The 23,133-nt window shown below is 40.2% G+C and overlaps 1 protein-coding gene across 1 annotated transcript in view; it reads right to left on the reverse strand.

Moving 5' to 3' along the window:
• PDE5A (phosphodiesterase 5A) overlaps positions 1-22,594 on the reverse strand; it is a 103,597-nt gene extending 81,003 nt beyond the window's left edge. Inside the window, exons 1-3 of the mRNA XM_065405011.1 lie at positions 22,491-22,594; positions 4,125-4,713; positions 1,606-1,695 (exon numbers count right to left, since the gene is read on the reverse strand). Coding sequence (XP_065261083.1) covers positions 1,606-1,695; positions 4,125-4,713; positions 22,491-22,594 — 783 coding nt within the window. The remainder of the gene's footprint in view (positions 1-1,605; positions 1,696-4,124; positions 4,714-22,490) is intronic.
• Positions 22,595-23,133: the final 539 nt, after the last annotated feature.

Raw genomic sequence — 23,133 nt, forward strand, 5'->3', positions numbered from 1 at the left:
TTAATCATTGGGTCAACCAGGACCATCAGACCCAAATGAATGAGATAAATCAAGGTAAAAATGAGAATTGGGGTTAAATATGAGAGATTGGTGTCTTACACAACAGGACTGGGAGAGTGAAAGGGTTAGAAAGAAGGGAAAATGGTATTTTCAAATCAGTTTTGTGAGCAATTTTTACCAGTGTGAACTAATTAGACACGCACTGTGAACTCTGCTTAAAAAGGAAAATTTAGTGGACAGCAAATCCCTGTCTGAAAATTTCTGGGGCACTCCTTGGTTAGCCTATGCTGTGCCAACATCCTGAGAAGTTGAATCTTATTCCTTCCAGCTTCAAGAATCTCTTTCAGTTATTGGCAATACATAAAAACACAATGAGCCTGATTTTCTGTTCACTTACACTAATTTTACACACGTGTAATTGCATTGGCTTAGTTGGAGTCACTCCTGAATTACACCAGTGTGAGAAGGAAACCAGGATCACTCTACTCAGATAGCTGATGATGAATACTCAGCATAATGTCACTCCTCACTTAATTTCTCTTTTTCTAATTTCCTCTTGATAGTGTTTTAGCTGTTGCCACCCAATAGAGACCTACTTTGTTTATGCTTTGAAGTCCATGACAAAATTCCCTTGACTCTAGTTGTAGCAGGATCAGACCTTAAAGGAGTATTGCTGTGAGAAGTGACAAGACTGGAGGGGAGAGCTGTGCAGAGAAACTGAAGCCCTGATTCTGATCGCATGCACTCCAGTATAAATCAATTAAGGGTAATGTGAGCGGTGGGTGCTCAGATTCTCTGAATCATGCCATTTTTATGTAGGTACTTAAAATGTGGATACAGGTGCCTAACTTCAGGTACATAATTTTGAAAATGTTGCCCTGGGTCTATGAAAGGGAGCCCCCGCTCGATATCTTAAACTTGTGAGGTGTTTGGTAGAATGTTATGGTCACCATTTTACATAGTGGTAAAAACTGAAAAGTGTCATCTAAAGATAAGATTTATATGCATTGTGAAAAGCCACAGTAAAACAACATTTGAGGAATATCTTTGATTCAGAAAAGAGAGAAAAGGAAGATCATCTTTCATTCAAAATAAGATAATCACAGGTTTCTGCAGGAAAAAGTCCCTTCTCATGGCTTATTACATGACAATCAGTGGGACTGTAATTAGGCCTGAAGTTATTTGGGCACTACTGGCATGTATTTTACATGTTTAAAGATAGTAGCACATACATGATAAGCAGCTATAGTTTGAAAGAATCTCATTTATTTTACAACTTGTTCCTGCATTTCTTCCACACACAAAACTCCTATTGATTTTACTGAAGTGAACTGGGAGTTTTAGGTGTATAACAAATGCAGAATCCTTTTCGTAACTGGAAATAGAAACAACATTGTTTAAAAAAAACAAAAATTGTGTGTAAGCTCTTCTCAACAACTCTGGTTAACATAAATGAAGTAGAAAAGATAAAATTTTACTCCATGGAATGATATGCAGACAGAACATTTTAAAAAAAGGTTTTTTTCTACTGTGAGATAAGTGTTTAAAGGAATTAACAGAGCTACAAATGCTACTGTATAAGATGATCCAGGTACTGCAACTTACCTCTTCCCTGTGGTTCTTTATTGGCATACAAAGAATACTCTGAGTCTTGTATCCTGTGATTTGGTCAACTTCTGCATTGAATCGGGGATCCTGACGGGGGGGAAAAGTGGAATTAAGTACCAAAGAATGTCTTGTTTAATTCCCCAGTTTATAGGCCCATAGAGGAATTATAGCATTTGTCTTAACTGTTACCCAGTGTCACAATGTTTCCATTATGAGACAATGACTATGTAAATATAAGTTATTACTGACTGAGTGAATTTCTAGCAATACTGTACAAAACAAACTGCTTATGAGGAATATAAACACTTGTGGATAAATACAAATGTCAGAAAATGCAGTAAGCTTAGGAAAAGCTGTTTGTCCAGGCTAGATATTCATGCATAACCATTTTTAGTACATCTTTTGTTCTCAGAGGAAATTTCCAGAAGACAGGCAGGCATAGCTAAATCTTATTAATAGAATTAGGATTTCCATTTGGGGGTTAAAATGAATAACAGCCCATCTGAGAAAAAAGTCAGAGAATGGGCTTTTATGGAATATACACCAAAAACATCGGAAATGTACTTTTTTTCCTTTTCAGTGTTGAAAAGTGTTTGCAGGAGGAGGCTGACAAGCTCCCAAGTTTTCCTAAATCTCTCTCCCATGCTCACTGAAAAGTCAAGCCCATGAGCTTCAGAAAGCAGCTTTAATGCAAAAATAACCATTTTCTAAAACTGACTGTTGCTCCTGCAAGACTTATTCGTAATGTACCTAAAAATAGTCATTGACAATCGGAATAAATTCTCACCACCAATTTGAGTCATTCAGTGCAATCAGCCCAATAGGGAGCTGGCAAACTTTAAGCATTATGGCATTTGTAGGAATACGTACTAGGATAGGAACTTAAAAGAAAGAGCTTTTGGTTCTGGGCTCCTCTGCCACCACAACTTTGAGGTAAGCTAGTGCTTGTACAGGAAGAATGGTCTTGAGTGTGAGGCATAGGGCAGGTGGCCAGAAGAAAAAGAAACACCCAATATAAAGTCTGATATGTATTGTGTATGTATAAAATCCCTATTATTACTGCAAAAAGATGGAAACACTGAAAATGACTCCACTGGCAATATAACATTTTTGCTATAACCAAAGTTATAGTCATCTAGGCTGGGATTTTCAAAGGAGCATAAAAGGCTCCTTTGAATCCCAGCCTTAATCCTAATTTCACATTTGGTAACATAATTATGTTAAAGTGCAGGCCCACTGGTATAGGTCTGCAACTATGTACCATGAGTAAAAAAATCATTCCCCTTGTATTTACATAAAATGCAATGAGAATTAGCACAGACTGTCAAAAAATTCCAGGTATAAATTGTGCAATGAGATTCATTTTCTTTCCTTTTCATTTTGAGTTTGGTTTTGGGGTTGTTTGTTTGTTTGTTTGTTTGTTTAAATGGTGTATCATTCTGGAACACTGATTTTATTTAATCATCTCACTAAAATGCAGCAAAATGTTCTTAAAAGGAAGATTATTAATTCACCAATATTTGATATCAAGCTCAGTACAATGACCCTGATCCAGGAAAGCATTTACGTATGTACTTAGCTTTAAGCACATGAATACTCCCTCTGATCTCACGTGCTTAAAGAGAAATATATACTTAGGCACAAATCCAGAAAATACTTATCAGAGTCTTCATGAACGATGACCATTAAAGCAGATTATATCACCCTTATATGTATTGTTGCTGGAAAATATTGTTTGGCAATATCACACATCCTCAAAAAATCCACTCAGGAGGATGAAGAGATGACCAACTAGAAGTGGTAATTTGCAAGTCAAAATTCCAGTGTTTGTTCCACTTGGGATCCCTTCTCTTCCCTTATCCCTAACTTTGAATGCACAAAACCCGCTTTATCTATTAAGCAGGGTTGTTTCTTATAGGATATTCTCCAGGTTGTCCAGTCTAGGCTTAAATCATTCAAGTAATAGGGGTTCTACCACTTCAGTTGGGAGACTTTTCCACAGCCCAATGTATCTTATTATCAGGGTTTTTTCCTGATATTCAGCCTACATTTTCCTTTGCTCAGTTTCATCCCATTATGCCGAGTTATGCAGCCTTAAAATTTATACAATTCCTAGAAGTAGATTTTCATATGTTGGCCTATGTTTATTTTTAAAAATGCAAACAATTATTTGCCCCCATAATTTAGTCACTTTAAATACCCAATTTCTTGGTACAATCAAAATCATAAATTTCTAAGTGACCTGAATTACAAATGCAAATAACTGTGGGTGGAGAAATAGAAACCTGATTAAGGCCAGGATGAAATCTTGACCCTTACTCTCAAATGTCCATCACTTGTTTTCAAACGTCCATTCCTCAAACATCATATGTAGCCAAATGTGCATATATTTTATATAGCGATATTTGAGGCCAGATCCTCAGTTAGTGTAAATCAATCTGGCTCCAATGAACTGCATGTATTACACTAGCTGAGGATCTGGCCTCTTTTTACTTACACAAAATTACCATATTTACCTCATATGCATTCTTGATGTTCAAAGGCTGGCCCAAGGCTGCTACATGTCCCACAATCCCCTTGTTCCATTCCAAGCGAATGCAGTTGTTTGAAGCTTCTTCCAAGGTGGAACCTTCTGCAACATCGAACAGCCTGCTGACAAGAAACTTCTCATTGGAGCTATCCTCACAGACCAGGAAAAGGGAATAACGGTCAGCAGCTATGAGCTCATGGATGTGCAGGAAAATTTTGTGGCAAAGGGCTGTGACGTCCAAGTGAGTGGAAATATCTTTCACTAGTTCTAAGAGTCTTGAGCACTGATCCCCTGCATCAGTCCCAATCCTTGTAGATTGCAGAGGCATCTGTTCCTTTTTTCCAGAGCCAGAAAGGAAACTCACAGTTCCGACAGAGTCCTTGACAATGATGGGCCTTAGAGGCCTGTCAAATTCAGAAGCAGAGATTTTCCTTGCTGGTGTCCCAGGGTTGGGGCTTTCAGCTCGGGTAGTCTGATGAGCAGGACAAGAGCAATCTTCACTGTGGTTTTTGGTTCCTTCCTTGCAGACCGGGATGGTATGAACTCTCTCAGCAAACCATGCATTGACCATTTCTCTGCAAAACAGAAGTGAAAGGTAATAAATACTATGAGTTAACAATCCCCAAGCAATAATAATTATTTAAAGGGACCAACCCTTTTTACACAATACTACATAAAATAATACATTTAGTGAAACACCTGCTTCTCTTTAACTCAGTGTTGTTCATTTCCAGCCAACGCTGAGACTTAAGCACTAATATCTTCAAAAAGCACAGGAGTACTTGTGGCACCTTAGAGAGTAACAAATTTATTTGAGCATAAGCTTTCGTGGGCTACAGCCCACTTCTTTGGATGATTAGAATGGTCATCTATCAAGCATTCTTAAAACTACAATACCCACCTGCTGAAGTGAAAAAACAGATTGACAGAGCCAGACGAGTACCCAGAAGTCACCTCCTACAAGACAGGCCCAACAAAGAAAATAACAGAACACCACTAGCTGTCACCTTCAGCCCCCAGCTAAAACCTCTCCAGCGCATCATCAAAGATCTACAACCTATCCTGAAAGATGATCCCTCACTCTCACAGATCTTGGGAGACAGACCTGTCCTCGCTTACAGACAATCCCCCAACCTGAAGCAAATACTCACCAGCAACCACACATCCCTGAACAAAAACACTGACCCAGGAACCTATCCTTGCAACAAAGCCCGATGCCAACTCTGTCCACATATCTATTCAAGTGACATCATCATAGGACCTAATCACATCAGCCATACCATCAGGGGCTCGTTCACCTGCACATCTACCAATGTGATATATGCCATCATGTGCCAGCAATGCCCCTCTGCCATGTACATTGGCCAAACCGGACAGTCTCTATGCAAAAGAATTAATGGACACAAATCTGACATCAGGAATCATAACACTCAAAAACCAGTAGGAGAACACTTTAACCTGTCTGGTCATTCAATGACAGACCTGCAGGTGGCAATTTTGCAACAGAAAAGCTTCAAAAACAGACTCCAGTGAGAAACTGCTGAGCTGGAATTGATATGCAAACTAGATACAATCAACTTAGGCTTGAATAGGGACTGGGAATGGCTGAGCCATTACAAACATTGAATCGATCTCCCCTTGTAAGTATTCTCACACTTCTTATCAAACTGTCTGTACTGGGCTATCTTGATGATCACTTCAAAAGTGTTTTTTTTTGTTTTTCTCTTCCTTAACTGGCCTCTCAGAGTTGGTAAGAGAACTCCCACCTTTTCATGCTCTCTGTATGTGTATATATATCTCCTCAATATACATCCATTCTATGCATCCGAAGAAGTGGGCTGTAGCCCACGAAAGCTTATGCTCAAATAAATTTGTTAGTCTCTAAGGTGCCACAAGTACTCCTGTGCTTTTTGCGGATACAGACTAACACAGCTGCTACTCTGAAACCTGTCACTAATATCTTGTGTCTTATAAAAAAGCAATATTTCTGATCAAATAAATGACGCTGAATAAAGCAGAAAATTATTACTCATGACATAGCTTTCAGTGCATAAAAGCTGAAAATTATGACTACACTAATCTCAAATACTTCATCCTTTTCATGTCATAGAGTTTAAGGACACAAGGGACCACCAGATCATCTGATTTCCTATCACAGGCGACTAGACTACTATGTGCCACTGGGACGGAATAAGAGGGACTGAGGTGTACCAATGCCCAAGGCCCCTGAAATGGCAGGGAATTAAGTGAGAGCTATCCAGATAATCCTGGCAAATGATCGTCTGCGGCACCGGGGTATGTAAGGCAACCCCGCCCCCCCCCCCCCCACACACACACACACAAAGTCACTGTCAATCAGACCTGGGGGGAAATTCCTTCCCAACCCCACATATGACAATCAGAGTCTGAGCATGTGAGGAAGAACCAGCCATCCAAGCACCTGAGAGAGAGAATGCTCAATTCAACCTCCGAGCCCTGGCCCACTCACCCTGCCCAATATCCCATCTCCAGTCATGGCCATCGCTCTGATGGTTCAGAGGAAGAAGACCAAAAAATGAACAGAAAAATAGTAGGGGGAAATGAAAATTAGAAAAATTCAACCTGTGAAAATTTTCATTTAAAGAAAAGGCCATTTTTCAACAAAGTTTTCAACCAAAATTTTTTTGCCAGCTGCAATTCTGACCAATAAATTTAAACATTTCACATCCAACTTTGGTTGGTGTCGTGGAAAGAATCACCCATGCAGTGATTTTAGTTCACAGACTCAGAGCCTGAGGCCTTTATTGCAATACATACCAAACGCGTTTGGGGTGCAGTTTGAAAACTGACACCCCGAGTCTCCCACACAGGCGGGTTTTTATTTCATTAAACCGCAAGCAAAGTACAAACAATACAGTCATGAGTTGAGGAACTAGGGTTGGGGTTAGTCATGAGTTGGTCATGAGTTAAGAAACTGGGGTTGGGGTCAGCCCCCCCCCTTGGTACCTCCCTCATTATTTTCCGAGAAGTGGTTGTTTATTTCGGTAAAGGGGCGCTTGGCGGTTTTCCGCAGGGGTGGCGCTTGGCCCCAGTTTGGGTACATTTCTCAAGACACGGCACATGTTATTTTCCGGGGGTTTTCGGTGAAGGGTTAAGGGGGGGTTTACCAGGGGACGCTTAAAGAAGAGCTATCATTGGTTAATTTTGCAGATAGCTGGAATTGGAAAATGTTGCAAATAGCTGTAGCAGCAAGGATGATTAACTCTCTGCAAAGACAATTTCTTAATGTAAGCGGATATTCTATTTTTCGAGCAGTTTCATAAACTTGCGGTTATTATATTACTAAAGCAGTTTCTTACTGCAGTTTTTAGCATTATTTTGTGTTTCTTTCTTCCCCCTTTCCCTCCCTCCTCTGTTCATTACTTTTGACCGAGTTTGGCAGAGAATTGTGTTGTTCAGTCTTGTTCAGGCTTTAGGCCTGCCCTACTCTGTGTAAAGGCCATCAGCATAACAGATCTCTGTTGAAGGGTTTATTTCGGGGCCCACAGATTTAAAGCTCTGGCTATCAAAAAGAAAGCCCCCCTGTTCTATTTCCCCACACTGGATAATAAATATTCAAAAAATTGAGCTTGACCATTTTATTTATTTTTATCCCAAAATAAGGGGAAGTCATACTGAAGGAAAACAAAAACAAAAAAAACTTGAGTAAGGCTCCAATCCAGCTCCTATTGATGGTAATGGCAAAACGCCTATCAATCTCAGCGTGCCAGATTAGATCCTAAATGTTCAGACTGTTACTCTCCTGAATGATCCTTACTCACCCAAGTATTGTCACTGAAGCTTGCACAGTTAAATACTCAAAAGTCAGACAAAGTTTAGGTTGAACATGCCACCTTAGTTTTGCCCCTTGAGCGTATACATTTTATAGTCTTTAACTGCATACCTTGTCAAAGGCTTTCCGGAAATCTAAGTACACTATGTCCACTGGATCCCCCTTGTCCACATGTTTGTTGACCCCTTCAAAGAACTCTAATAGATTAGTAAGACACGATTTCCCTTTACAGAAACCATGTTGACTATTGCTCAACAGTTCATGTTTTTCTATGTGTCTGACAATTTTATTCTTAACTATTGTTTTGACTAATTTGCCCAGTACCGACGTTAGACTTACCGGTCTGTAATTGCCGGGATCACCTCTAGAGCCCTTTTTAAATATTGGTGTTACATTAGCTAACTTCCAGTCATTGGGTACAGAAGCCGATTTAAAGGACAGGTTACAAACCTTAGTTAATAGTTCCGCAACTTCACATTTGAGTTCTTTCAGAACTCTTGGGTGAATGCCATCTGGTCCCAGTGACTTGTTAATGTTAAGTTTATCAATTAATTCCAAAACCTCCTCTAGTGACACTTCAATCTGTGACAGTTCCTCAGATTTGTCACCTACAAAAGACGGCTCAGGTTTGGGAATCTCCCTAACATTCTCAGCCGTGAAGACTGAAGCAAAGAATCCATTTAGTTTCTCCGCAATGACTTTATCGTCTTTAAGCGCTCCTTTTGTATCTCGATCATCAAGGGGCCCCACTGGTTGTTTAGCAGGCTTCCTGCTTCTGATGTACTTAAAAAACATTTTGTTATTACCTTTGGAGTTTTTGGCTAGCCATTCTTCAAACTCCTCTTTGGCTTTTCTTATTACATTCTTGCACTTAATTTGGCAGTGTTTATGCTCCTTTCTATTTGCCTCACTAGGATTTGACTTCCACTTTTTAAAGGAAGTCTTTTTATCTCTCACTGCTTCTTTTACATGGTTGTTAAACCACGGTGGCTCTTTTTTAGTTCTTTTACTGTGTTTCTTAATTTGGGGTATACATTGAAGTTCGGCCTCTATTATGGTGAATTTTTTTTCCAAAAAATTTTCTAAAGTGGAAGCATCATACTGTATATGACCAGATCATAGAATAAATTAATATAATTTTTGCAAATCACGTAACGTGTGGGCACCAGAACAGTTGAAACCCAGTAAAAATGTCTGATCTTTTGGTAGCCTATGATGGAAAAGTCAGAGGTCATATTTCAAATTTGGGATTTTTTTCTTTACTCGACATACCATAGAATGAGCGTAGCAAATTTCAAAGGTGCAGCGGACTGAGAAGCACAGTGTATCCTGTTAGTTGGTCAGTGATCTGTTACTAGTAAGGTTGGCTGGAAAACAAGAATTCTGTTCCTCAAAACATTTTGAGGTTTCAGAACATGGTTTTGTTCCACATCAGAATGAAAACAAGACGTTTTGAACATTTTTATGAACAAATACGAGAGAACCAAGAGATCATCCATGGCTATTCTGGGGTGGGACTCTTTCCCACAATATTCCGTCCTGGACCTAAGAAACCCTTTAGATGGAAAAAGTTTCCCAAAAAATTATTCAACCAGCTCTAGTTACAAGTATGTCCATATATTAGATATGAATAACAGCTCTGTATACATATATTCCTTATTTAAAGGATGGTTTCCACAGCATTGTAAAATACAAAGCAGTAAGGGGCTGCTGAAAATGATTGGCAAAGCAAAGCTAAAGGGATTGATTAGTCTCTAAAGTCTTTTATTTCAACTATACTTCAAAACAATAGATATTACGGTAAGCCATAACCTGAAAAAGAAGCATATTTGTCTTCCCTTGTGAAGATTTGAGCACTGACATATGACTTGAAGTCTTGACTGGGACTAACAAGTACACAGATGTGGTGTTAAAAACTGATTCACTGAATGAGGATAGATTTAAAATGTGGTGATTCTATGTAGTGAATACTTGTCCAGGAAAAGGAGTGATGTTACTGCAGACTACACATCAGTAAGGATTTCAGGGTCATATATGAGAGAATATTTTTTCCCTCAGGGCAGTGGTTGGTTAAAATGATCTAACAGAACTGCTGGACCAATTTCTGCTCTTAATCACACCATAGTGCAGAAGGATAGTCTAGTGGTTATGGCACTAGCCTGGGACTTGAAGATCGGAGTTCAATTCCCTGCTCTGCTAGAAGCCTTCTGTTTGGAGGGGAGGGATAGCTCAGTGGTTTGAGCATTGGCCTGCTAAACCCAGGATTATGAGTTCAATCCTTATTTGGGGATTTAGTTGGGGGTTGGACTAGATGACCTCGTGATGTCCCTTCCAACCCCAATATTCTATGATAACTGAATGTAGAATCTGATCTTTGGGCTCCCAATTGCAGTATTTTGGTCCTGATCTTACAAAGATTTACACATGTGCTTATTATTCACACACTGTGAGATAATCCTGTCAAGGTCAATGGGACTAACAGTCCATACAGTTAAGCACAATTGTAAGTCTTTTGCAGAATCAGGGCCTTAGACTGCATGCTCTTTTGGGTAGGTAACTTGGATGAAATGCTGGCCCCATTAAAGTCAATGGGAGTGGACCCATTGAGTTCAGGATTTCATCCCACATGTTTCCACTTCTTCTGTGAAGTGCCTAGCACACTTTTGGGTGAAATAATAATAATAATAACTATTATTGTGTATATCAACATCTATTACAAAGCACCCATGAATATTAAACAAGTCTGATTACTGGAAAATGATGTCAGATAATAAAATGCAATAGAATGACCAATAAATGATTCCACAATTGCTGTGAAAGAGAGGGTTATGGTTAATTATTTAAAAAAATTATTAGGAAGTAAATTCGGGGTTTATTTAATATATTAATAAGTATTCTCAATTATCTGTCTTCATTACAGTGTCATCATAATTTCTCTTTGAAAAAGAGATCTGGTTTCACCCAAATGGCTTATGAAATGATACTTTCATATGAAAAACTACATCAACAGGAAGAATGATTAATATATTATCATAACTCTGATTTTAACAAGGACTTCTTTATAGCACTTACTATGCTGAGCTTCCACAGATAATATTAAAATGTGGGCGGGGAAACTTTGTACAATAGAAATACATGAAATCATACTTTTCAAGAGGCATGTCAGCAAATTCATGCTGCAAGCTGTTTGAGTAAGAGACAAAATAAGAAGCCAACATCTAATCATTCTCTTGATCGAAGGAGGAAAGGGAAATTTTTTAGAGGGGAAAAAAATCATGGAAATGGCCAAAAATATCCCCTGAAGAAATAAACAGGTGATTATAATAAATAGTTGTATAAGAAGACTCCGTGAGCATCCCTGGATTAAAATCAGTGTTCCCGACTCTTGTGATTTCAGCATGAGACTTGCGATATTTGGTGTTTTTCTTTAAGCCTTAGCTCTGGAGATAAGCAATTACCTGAAAACCTCTGCTTTCATTAACAAAAATAAGCTTCTAGCCCTTCTGGTTGCAAAGAAAGCTTGAAAATGTGATTTGAGTGCACCCTGAAGGCTCAGAAACTAGAAGGCAACTAAAAAACCCATTTATTATTATGTTAAAAACTCATGATTTTTAATCCAGTCTCAGATTGTGTGGAACCTGACTCATAATTTTTTAACATTTGGGGTTAGAAATACTGTAAAATCAAATGTAAACGCATTTATACAAGCAAAGAACAAGATGGAATAACCTTCCCAACCTGCTCATTAATCAGCCAAATGTACTCACATACTTAACATTTGTAAGTCTATGATAAATTTGTACCCACCTACTGAACGACCACAGTTTATTAGAAGAGGCACACGGAGCCTGATTTTCTACTGCCTTGCATCTGTGTGATCATTTACATGTGATGAAAGGAAGAGTAAAATGGTATCATTCTGTCCTGGTAGTGTTTCACACTCAATTTGCACAGGTGTAAGTGACTATAAAATGTAAGGCAGTGGAGAATCAGGTGCACAGCGTACTGGTTACAGCATGGACTTGGTTTTTCAGAGAAGAGACCTGCCACTTTATTTGTCTGTAAAGTGCCATAGCACAGGTTTACCAATGTAATAACAATTACAAACAAACAACAAAAACCTCTAAACCCAGCTCTGACTCCATGGCCCTAAAGTGATTCAATCTTTCCATTTCATCTTCTCCATCTGTAAAGCAGGGATTTCAAAACTTATCTACCTGCTTCACAGGGGTGGTGGGAGGATTTAGAACCTGACTGTGTAAGACTTTTATCAACCAAGTAGTCCCACTGCCTTGGAATAAGGACTTTCTCCTCATTGGAAAGAGAGTTTGCACTATTAGACTCTGTTTGTAAAGCACTTTGAAATGGAACAAGAATATGCATTATACATTCTGTTAGCTTGACTGTAGAACTGTATAATTAGAAAAACATATATCTTCCCCCTAAATGTCTCTTTGATGGTGGTCTAGTAACCTGCTAACAGGTTAGTGTGTGGGTTTTTTACGAAATTGTGTAGATTAAGACAAGAACAAAATCCTATAGCTATAGCTCTCCTAAAACATGTTCTTATACTTTAAACTGATTAGGCATTTGCAGAATTTAGGCAACAGTAAAGTTGTTTAAATTCAGCTGGAATAACAACAATTTTATTGACCTGTTCTGAGTAACACTTCTTATAAGGAAATTATTCAGCTCCGTTTTCTCACACAGCTATATGCATGGGTTGAAGAACTAATGTTTCATTTGGATGAAATGCAAAACATAGTCGTTTTAATCTATTTTAAAAATCAATCAGAGGATTGACTTGACTTGTTTTTGCTTTTTCAGTACCAATTTCCATTTAACCATGACAAGTATAACAATTATTTTCTCAGCATACAATAAGCCATATAAGTAAGGTCTATCAGTACCAGACACCTATTGAACTACAAGAGAGATTAGTGGAAATAAATGAGAAATCACTATTTATGAGACAAATGGGATGTGAAAAGGACCAAATTAAGGGTCAATCCTGCAAACACTCCTAATTCACACAAGTAGTCTTCAATAGGCATAGGTATTTGCAGGATTTGGCCCTAAGGTTCTTAGGGCCAGAGAACTGCTGTGAGGGAGAAGTTGCAGCAGTGACAGTAGAGATTAGGTTTGTATAAAACAGGAGCAAATACTAATATCCAGGTGCTGCAAGAAGCCTGTTCACCCTTTCAAAACTGTAATATGCTCTCACCCCAGCGTAGCCCTTTAAACATTGCTTGGTGTGCAGTTACAGCCACACGCCCTCCTTACTGCCTGCCTGCATCCTTTTCTTCCAGTGGGCCTGCACTGTGGCAACCATAATTGAGCCCAAAGTTCATGAATGGGAGTAGGTGATGGCTATTTTTACAGTCATTTGCATTTAGTCACATCCACTCCTCCCTCTCATTATAAGACGTTGAATGTTAGAGTATGGTGAGAACTGAATTTGCCAGGTGACCTCTTCCAACAGAAAACCTTTTGAGAGGATTTTGGGGGCGGAGGGGGAATGAGGGTTATTACTTTTGAAAATGGAGAATAAAATATTTGGGGAAAAACATATCCTTAAGTATACGGATGTTCCCTTGTACAGAGCTACATAACCCCAGCTCTTGTTATTTATTATTTGTATAAAAAGCTTACAAGTTAAATAGACAAGGACAGAAAGTGGGTGGAAGGGAAAACAGGCACAGAGGAGAAGTGACTTGTCCCAGGTCACACAGCAGGCCAGGGGGAGATCTGAGAGTAGAGCTGAGGTCTCCTGACTCCTGGTCAAGTGTTAAATCCCACAGACGATACTGCTCCCCACTAACTGCTCTTATGCAACTAATGCACTGTGACCTTAGATAAGTGACTTCACCACCATGCATTTCATTTTACCCATCTGCAAAACAGATATTATCCTTACCTACCCCAAAAAAACCTATGGTGATATTTAATGAGTTAAGGAGAAATTAGGATTGCCTTCCTCATATTAGCAGTGATACTACCTGTGTCAATAAGGGTCACAAAGTGATCGCCTTAACATCTATAAAGCACTTTGGGATCCTTAGAAGAAAGGCACTCACGCCTGAATTCATCTGGTATAGAATGCCAACATTCAGTTGCATTAATTTTTAGAGCCTGATCCTACTGCTGTTGAAGTCAACAGTTTTTCAAGATAGGCCTAATAATTAGTCTTTATCAATGTGCTTTTCTTAGAATAACCACTAGACGTCAACAATTTTCTTTTCAGTTTTGTGATGTAATTTAGATGTGGAAATAATTTCAAGGATCATCATCAACTTGAAATCTAGTTGATTTTTAACAAAACAGTTTAAGGTCGTTTCTGGTACTAAACCTGCCCCGTGATCCCTTGCCAAGAGTTGAGGTTTTCCCATTTTCACACATTTTTTTTAAATGTTTTCCTCTCCCCTCTTGCTTTGTGAAAGACCTAAACAAACAGGAGAAATTGTATGACTACATAGTGGAAATAATGAAAAACAACAATATACAAAGTGCTGTCAAATGCACATAACTGAAAACACATAGAAAACTATTTTGTTCTAATCCCTTGCTATGTTACTTGTAACAACAGTAAGCAAACTTTTTTTTTTAAGATAGAAGTGTGATTTTAAAGATGATAGTGTCCATTTATGGGCCCAAATCAGCAAAGTTCCTATGCACATGCTTAACTTTAAACATGTGAGTAATGAATGGGACAACTCAAGGTCTTCAAATTAAACATGTTCTTTGCCAAGTATAAATGTAAATGAAGAACTCTGGCTCCTGATTCAGATACAGTATTCTTGTTAGAGCTGAAATTAATGATTTTTCAGTGTTATACAATAATTTAAATCTTGCCTCATGTTGGTGTTTTTTTCAAATAGGACATACAATTTGATTAGCTGGTTGAAGTGAGAATACCAAAAAGTGCATGTCCTTATGATAAATTATTATTCTTGGCTATTTACAAGTCATCTTTTACAACTAAACTGTAGGCCCAACCTTTTTTGTTTTCTTTTCAAAAACAGCAATCTGGCCCTAGAAGGGTTTTTCCATTCACAATACAAAAAAGGCACAGCAAAACTACAGCGATACAAAGGTCAAGGTTTTAAATAATAAATGAGATATTTTATTTTTCCTGCTAATATGTTTGTTTCTTGCCCCAGCCTCAAAATAACTATGGGACCCATTCACTCTCCTATGAAGCCAATAGCAGTTTTGCCATTGATTCTAGTGGAAAAAGGTTTAAGCCCTAAAGGTGAAATTCACCGCTATGTACTACTAAAGTCCCACTTAAATTCCCAAAATAGGACTTAAGTAGGATTTAAGTGGTGCAGAGGCTTTGGGCTGGCCCTCTGTACAGGGGTGAATTCACCCTTAGCACATAAATAAATGGGAAAATATTTTTTTTTTACTAAGTAAATATATTTTGTGGCTGGTGCCAGGCCTAACATGAAATGACAACCATTGAATTACTCACAAGGGCCATTTGAACAAGGGGTTTTTTTTGGCACTCTGTAAATAGAGTCTTTTGCATCTAATGCTGTTTTTTGAGCAATTCATATAAATCACAAATTATTCCATGTAAATTTATTTATGTTTCTTGGACAGTAAAGAAGAGGGAGACTTACATTGTGTGACTTTGGTAATTATATTTGTCTATGACAAAGAAAATACATTTTCTTTAATTTAATGTTCAAAATGAAAATAGATGGTACAGTATTAGTCTGACTCAGGAAATGTTGTAGGAGGTTGAGCTGCATTGTTTGTAGTACTTGACCTGGATCCTACATTCTCCACACAATTCACCTTTAGACAAACATTCAAAAACATGCAAATACACTATGAAAACATGAACATGCACTCTTTGGCCTGAAGACATTCTGATGAACAGTTTAAATTTCACCCCTGTTCAGAGGGCCAGCACAATGTCTATGCACCACTTAAATCCCACTTAAGCTTCAAAATCAGACTTAAGTGAAATAGCCTGCTGCACAGTGAGTGAACTTCATTCACGATCAGTAGCTGAAATCTGGGAGGATTCTTCAATAGACGCCAGTAGCCAAAATGTTTGTGAATTCCTATGGCTAAGAAATACTAACCCAATGGTAAAGATTCTCTGACTATCCATCACACCTTCCCACCTCCTTGAAATGGAATCTATACTCCCCTCCCCACACTTTATTTTCTTGTACCAAAAAGTTAGGGTCTGATCCTCTCACCCTGATGCACACAAAGCTCCCAATAAAGTCCAAGAGGGAACTGCCTGCACCTGCACTGCAGAATCATTTTGTACAAAAGGTGTGTGGGGGAGAAAGCCTGTCGACCCTGCTTTCTCTGAATTCATAGGAAGTTTTGCAGCTGCATTGACCGTCTCCTTTTAGACCCCTTTCTTGCAAATAAGTAGGCACAAGTGTAACTTACTTGCCTATATATGTAACTTGACTCATATGAGTAACTTTCCACACATGCCTACGCTTTTGTTGGATTTGGGCCTTAAATTTTTGCAGTGGTCTTAATGCACAGTGTATACATTTCTTTGGGGAGCTGAGGTTCCTGAGAAAAGGGTTTAAGAATGTGTGGGCTACTTAGAGGAAAAGGATTTTAAGAAAATTAGTTTTAAAAGGAAACACATTTCATGGTTTTTACAGAAAAAACCCCTATCCTCCTCCACTCCTTTCTCAGTCAAAACTCTGTAAATATGTATGACATGAACAAAATGTGCAAATGGGAGAAAATATACTGTGGCCAGAATGGTGTAACATGACTAATGTCAACAAGGTTACACCAGGGATTGATTTGACTCATTCCTGTAAAAATGTTCTATATTTTTAGGATTCATTTTTTTCAGAGGGGATTACCAAAGTATTTTCAAATTTGATTATTCAAAAATAACTCTCCAAAACACACATTCAGAATCTGTTTGACAGTCTGAACTTCTGTACACTTATTATAAAAATGCATAAACTTCCTCTAATATAGAAACAAACTAAGCATAGGCATATTGCTATGAATAATACTATGAAACAACACCCAAGAACTATAACTAACATACGCTTATAAAGCTAAAACACTAAATAGATGGCTCAAGATGAAAGACATTTTCCAATATCTCCCTGAAGATGGAGACTGAAGACCTCTGAACTGAGAAACCAGCCCAAATGGAATACTTGGAGCTGTCATTAAGAGAAATAAACTATGCTTGCCCTTTTACATATCATGGATATAGTCAACCTGTGTTATAATAACCCAAGATAGTTATAGCAAAGAGCCTTATTTTCACTAGGACAAAAGCAAAGCTTAGCTTAATAATTTTTATCTATCATACCATACATTTAGGAAGCTGCCTATAGCTGGAACACAATTTTCCCCTGAGCTGAGTGAATCAGCAGTGAACAGTGAATTTGTCTGTGAGCACGAAAGGTACTAAGAGAAAGTCACACCAGTATTTTTAAGAGGAACAATAAAGGAAACCAGAAATATTATATACACTAGTATACTGGTTTCTTGAAGAGAGCTTTAAGTAAGGGTGAAGCTTGGGGGATGAAAGTGTGTGACAAACTGCCTGGATAACATTTTTACAAAAGTAATACAAAAAGTATACCATCAGTAATCTGATACTGATAACAGACTCACCCCAACTGTAACAGAAGTTGGTAAGAACAAGGAATGCAAGGTTAGTCCAATATACCAATCAAACTTGTACACCATTCAATACACCATGTTTAATAACATTTGAAGAATGATTTTAACATCGATTATGAAAAGGCTACAATAATAGTATGGGTAATCAAGATAGATTCTAAAATAAAGTCCATATGCTGTACAAGAATGAGATGAATTAAATTTAATTTGAAAACCATTTCCTCCGCTTTCTGAAAAAGCCACTTTTACAAATAAAATTCTAAAATTTTGAAAGGGAAAAACATCACAAAGGAAGATTAATTTTAGTAGGGGAATGCTTAAAAAAAGAAATAGCTTAATTTTAGTAGGAAATAGGAACTTGAAGAAGTGGTACAACAAACCAACAGATGTACAGTATGAACTATTACCACTAAAATTTTAGTAAGCCAAAATTAAACAGGCCTAAATAAACGAAGCCATATTTGCCCCAGTGTAACTTCATTAAGTGTGCCAGGGACAAATTTGAACCATTGTTCTGCATCTTGATCAGAGATATCATCAAAGCTCACATTTAATAATATTTATTTACACACTTCCCAGATAGCCTTGTACAAAACAAAAAGTAATAAAATACCTGTGGGTACCTGATAGTATAAACCATTATCAAGTGAGTATTCCTTACTCCCATGTAGTCAATGGAAATGAGTATGTCGATAAAAGCTTCAAATTTGAATAAATTTTTGTAGGATCAGGCCCAGGTTGTACACTTTCATATCAGAACATATTGCATCACAGAATTCATTCATCCACCAAATCAGTACGAACTGTGGAACAGAAGTAATACGGCCTACACTGAGCACCTTCTAAAAAGTGCTGAGCAGCCTTCAGGAGATGTTCAGCATCTTGCAGGATTAGATCCATAGCTTGTAGCCATAACGGATATAAGGTTTAAACTGTTGTTATACAATTAACTTTTATAAAAAGGATAACAATGCTATGCAAATTTAACACACAGGTGGTCCAGTCTTGCAGCCCATACTGACATGGGCCCAGAATACTGACTAGTAATGCTTCCATAGCTGTGTAGATTACAAATAATTATAAATTAACTGAAATATATATTTTATTTTAAAGTGTTGCTTTCTAGGAAATGTGGTCTCTCCATAAACCATACACAGAAATCCATTAATGATGATGTGAGCTATACAAAATAGACAAATATCACCTGTATTTTACAGAATATGTATGATACTGTGGCACTAAATTTATAAAATACTTGGGCTAAAACCACTAATAACTAATATTTTCTCTCTTTTTTTACTCATGTGAGTACTCCTATTGAAGTCAGTGGGATTACTCTATGAGTAAGGAATTGAACAAATTAATCCATGAAGGGAGAGAGGAATATTTGTATAATTGATTTTAATATTGAAAAAAGATACTTGCTCAATAAGATCCCAATCCAAAGCCCATTGAAATCAATGGAAAGAGTTACAATGATTGGGTTTTGAATCACACACAATGTTTATTCTCAATTTTGATTCTTAACCTTGCAACAAACGATGGAGCTCAATTCTGTTTCTGCTCATTTGTATTCATATTTGAAAATATAACAGAAAAGCTCTGATGCCTTCAGCAAAATAAAGTTAATTATACATAGCAATATGAATTCAGACTAAAACATGATGTGCCTATTCCATGAGTTACCAAATTAATTCAAGGTGTGTGTGTGTGTGTATATATATATATATATATATATATATATATATAAACTGATGAAACAAACTAAAAAGTGCAGAACTAAATTAGATTTTAAAAGTACAGGTTAAAAACTATCTCAGAGAAATCCCATTTACCAGACAGAACAAGTACAACATTAAGCAATCAAAACATGAAAAGTAAACTGCAATCACCTCTGTTCAATATAATTATTACTGTAGCACAAACTATGCAATTTTTAAAAAAATAACAAAACATGGAATCAAATTCAGGGTTCTCTATCAAGCCATATTCCAAAATAACTCCACAATATAGACAATTATACCTTTTACTAAATACACTGTAATTTTCACTCCATGCATCTGAAGAAGTGGGTTTTTTACCCACGAAAGCTTATGCCCAAATAAATCTATTAGTCTTTAAGGTGCCACCGGACTCGTCGTTGTTTTTACTAAATACACTGATTGCTTCAAACTCTTAAAGGTTTATGAAGCATAATTTGAGAGTATACAAAGAAAACCAGATAGGCCATCAAATAATTGAAAACTTGCCTTTTCTTTGTATAGACTCCTACTTATAAAATAAGTTCAAAACAAAGCTGTTACACTTAAGTCAGACTGGCAGACAGTTCTGAAAATAATGTGACGTCTCAATTGCTATAAAAAAAACAACAACAGGATAGTTGCCAAACAAGCATTTGAAGCTGACAGTTTTCTGTAGAAATCTTATAAAAATGTATGGGTATTTCAGTTAGTCACAGGTACCTGATTAATTTGTATTTTGTGAACCACTGCCTTTTTCAGACCTTTACAAAAATACAACTGTTTCTGAGTGTTAAAAAAAAAGACTAGCCAACCTACTCCATGGGGAAAACAAATCGACATAATGGTTACTATTAATTAGCATTTGTATTTGTTCAGTGCTACTTCCAGTTTCCAAAGGAAGTGTGGCAAGCTGACCTGATAAAATGCTACTTCTCAAAGCTGGTTAAAATACTACCACCCTATTTTTCATGGATAAACAAACTATCCTTCACTCATATACCATACACCAGTATTCTGTAAAAATATAAAGGTTAACCACACATGCCAATTATCCCCATCCAGCTCTTACTTTTCTTAAAGCTATTTAACTTATTTTTGGGTGGTTTTTTTTTTAAGATAGCACATTTTGATTGCTGTTTTCCAGAGAGATGAATCTGACAGCCTGTCTGCTATGAAAGCAGCAGGAGGGGAGGAGAAGGGATCTCGCACAGATGGTAACAGGGAAGCAGGTGACTGACCCCTGAAGCCTTCTCGCTCGCTGCAAGTCAATAATTAATGGGGATCTCTCTTCTTACCGCCCCATCCCATGCTGAGAGGGGCAGCAGCAAAACTCATTCAGAACCCATCCATTCCTCTTAAGTGACTTGGGAGGTAAGTAAATCAGCAGCGATAGCAGATGGTGCAAGCAGCTCAGGAACAAGAGTGAATCCGCAAAGATGGTGCGTGCACTCAAAGGACCGAATTACACAACTTACTAACCAGCCCTGCACTCCGATATGCCGTGGGAGCTGCAGACCGCCTGCACTCTGCATCCCCACGGCTTTGTTTATAGGAAAATATTCAAACTGGAAACCCGACTCCACTTCTAAAAATAGTTGCATTTACTCCCTTTCAACCGCAATCCCACCGCTGAGGTGTCAGTGACAATGATGAGCAGATATACCTCGTCTTATCTCCAAACGGCAACATGACAAGCCAGAGGGGCGTCAGCTCAGACGAGCTCCTCTGATCTCTACACTAAATCTTTGCAATAAATAAATAAATTAAATCCAAGCCACCCTCCAATAATAGTTCATAGGAAAACTTCTTAGCACTGGCGCTGTCCCCGGGCTGCTTCTTGCAGTGTGCAGCGCAGCGCTGCCCCCTGGCGGGGAATATCCCTGCCGAGAGCTCCCTGCAGCGTCAAAGCCTCGCTGGGAACTTCTCTCCCTCGCCTGCACCCGGCTGTGCTCCTCCAAGAGACACCCCTAATCAATCCCCTCCCCGGACGCTTCCCCACGCTGCGCTCGTCCACGTGGAGACACCACCTCCCCGACACCATCCAGCATCACCCGCCCCCCTGAATCCCCACCGCCTTCCTTAACTGCTGCAGCTCCCCTCAGTCCCCACCGCTCCCTATGCTCATCCTGCAGAACCCCTCCGGCCGCAGATCCCCCCCACCCCCACGTGTCCAGACTTTGGTCCCCTCCCCAAATGCTGCGCCATGCACCCCCCCTTCCTCCAGCTACACAGCGCCACTCCCTTTAGCCCCTACTTCCCTCCCCAACTGCAGAAGCACCCCCAGGTCCCGTCTCCTTGCTCCCCACTCCCAGCCAGACTCCCCTAACTGGAGAGAAACCCCCAGCCCAGCCCCGCCCTCGCTCGCTCCCCAAACGCAGCGCAAAAACAGCTCACGACCAGCCGTTCCAGGCGCCTCAACCCACTTGGCACTTCCACCGCTCACCCCCTCTCCCGCCTCGCCTTGCTGTCCGCGGCAGACACGCGGCCGCCGCCCGCGGCTGAGATGTCAAAACCGGCCCGCTGTGCGGAGCCCGGAGCGCAGCGCCTTGTGTGGCCATTAACAAGTGACACAACCCCCCAAAAGCGGGGTTAGACGTTAGTAGGGGCCCCGGCCTATTTCTGCGGAGGGGGGGGGGATGTCCCCATGGCTACTTGTGCGAAGTGAACGATGTAGGTTTACAGAGCGAGCCCTAGTCCCAGGTCAGGCCTAGGGGTTCCAGAACTGTCAATCTCCCCTTGCACTGCATGCCAAGTCCACTGCGCCGTGGCTCAGAGCCTCGCAGCGCCCGGGGCGCTGGGGCAGCGCGTAGCGTGGGGCGCTGAGAGCCACCGATGCAAACTGCAAACCCTGCACAGACTAAAAAGCACTTCGGGTGCAGCAGCACCAGCACCCCCTGCACCTATGCGCAGCGCGGCTCTGCTGGGGGCCAGGCCGGGCAGGCAGAGCCCGCTGCGGAGCAAAACCCCGGGAAGCGCTTGCCTGTGAACTTGGGTGGCAGCGGAACAGAGCGGCTGTGTGTTGGTTTCAGTTTTGGCAGCTGTCGGGAGGGGAGCAGTGGAGGGGAAGGTGCTTGTAAAAGAGGCAGCGCCGGGGAAATCCGAGGGCTCGGATGCGGGGAAGGGGTCTCTGCCGCCTCGCCTCGTCCCCCGCTACTCTTACCTTGTAGCTTTCCTAACAAAGTAAGAGCGGGTAAAGTCCCAGTGATCATCCAGCCAGGCTTCTACCGCTTCCTGCTGCGGCGGGGGGAGGCAGCTGCGCTCCATGGTCCGAGCCGCTCGCTGCCGTCCCCGCTCCCTGGCCCGCCGCCTCTCGGACTGCCACCGCCGCCGCGCTCGGCTTGTTGTTGTTGATTTCACCCCCTCCCCTACGACCTCTTGTCTAATCAGAGACAGGAGAGCTCAGGAGACCCTCCTCCTCCTCCGCGCAGAGCTTGGACCCTGGCGCTCAGCCAGCGCCCCACCCGGCCCCACCCCCCCAGCGCTCTGCCTCTCTCCTGCTCCCAGGTGTTTGCCCGGGGCAGGCGGCGGGCAGCCAGCCAGCTCCGCCGCGACTCCAGCCCCGGTCCTGTCCCGCAGCGCCAGCACCCCCAGGAGCTGCTAGCCGCAAAATATCTCGCTGCGGCTGCTCCTCTACCTCCTCGTGCAGGGGATTACCCTGCTTCAAACGGGGGCAAAGGCGCGAGGGACCTGGCTTTACAGCAGCACTCTGGTAGGGGTGGGGGGAGCGCCCAGGAGCGAGCCTACTGTCCGTGGGGCACAACGTCTCCCCAGCTGCAGCCCAGGGCAGTGCCAGGAGAGCCCTT

Source organism: Emys orbicularis, chromosome 5, assembly GCF_028017835.1.
Source record: "Emys orbicularis isolate rEmyOrb1 chromosome 5, rEmyOrb1.hap1, whole genome shotgun sequence".
NCBI lineage: Eukaryota > Metazoa > Chordata > Testudines > Emydidae > Emys > Emys orbicularis.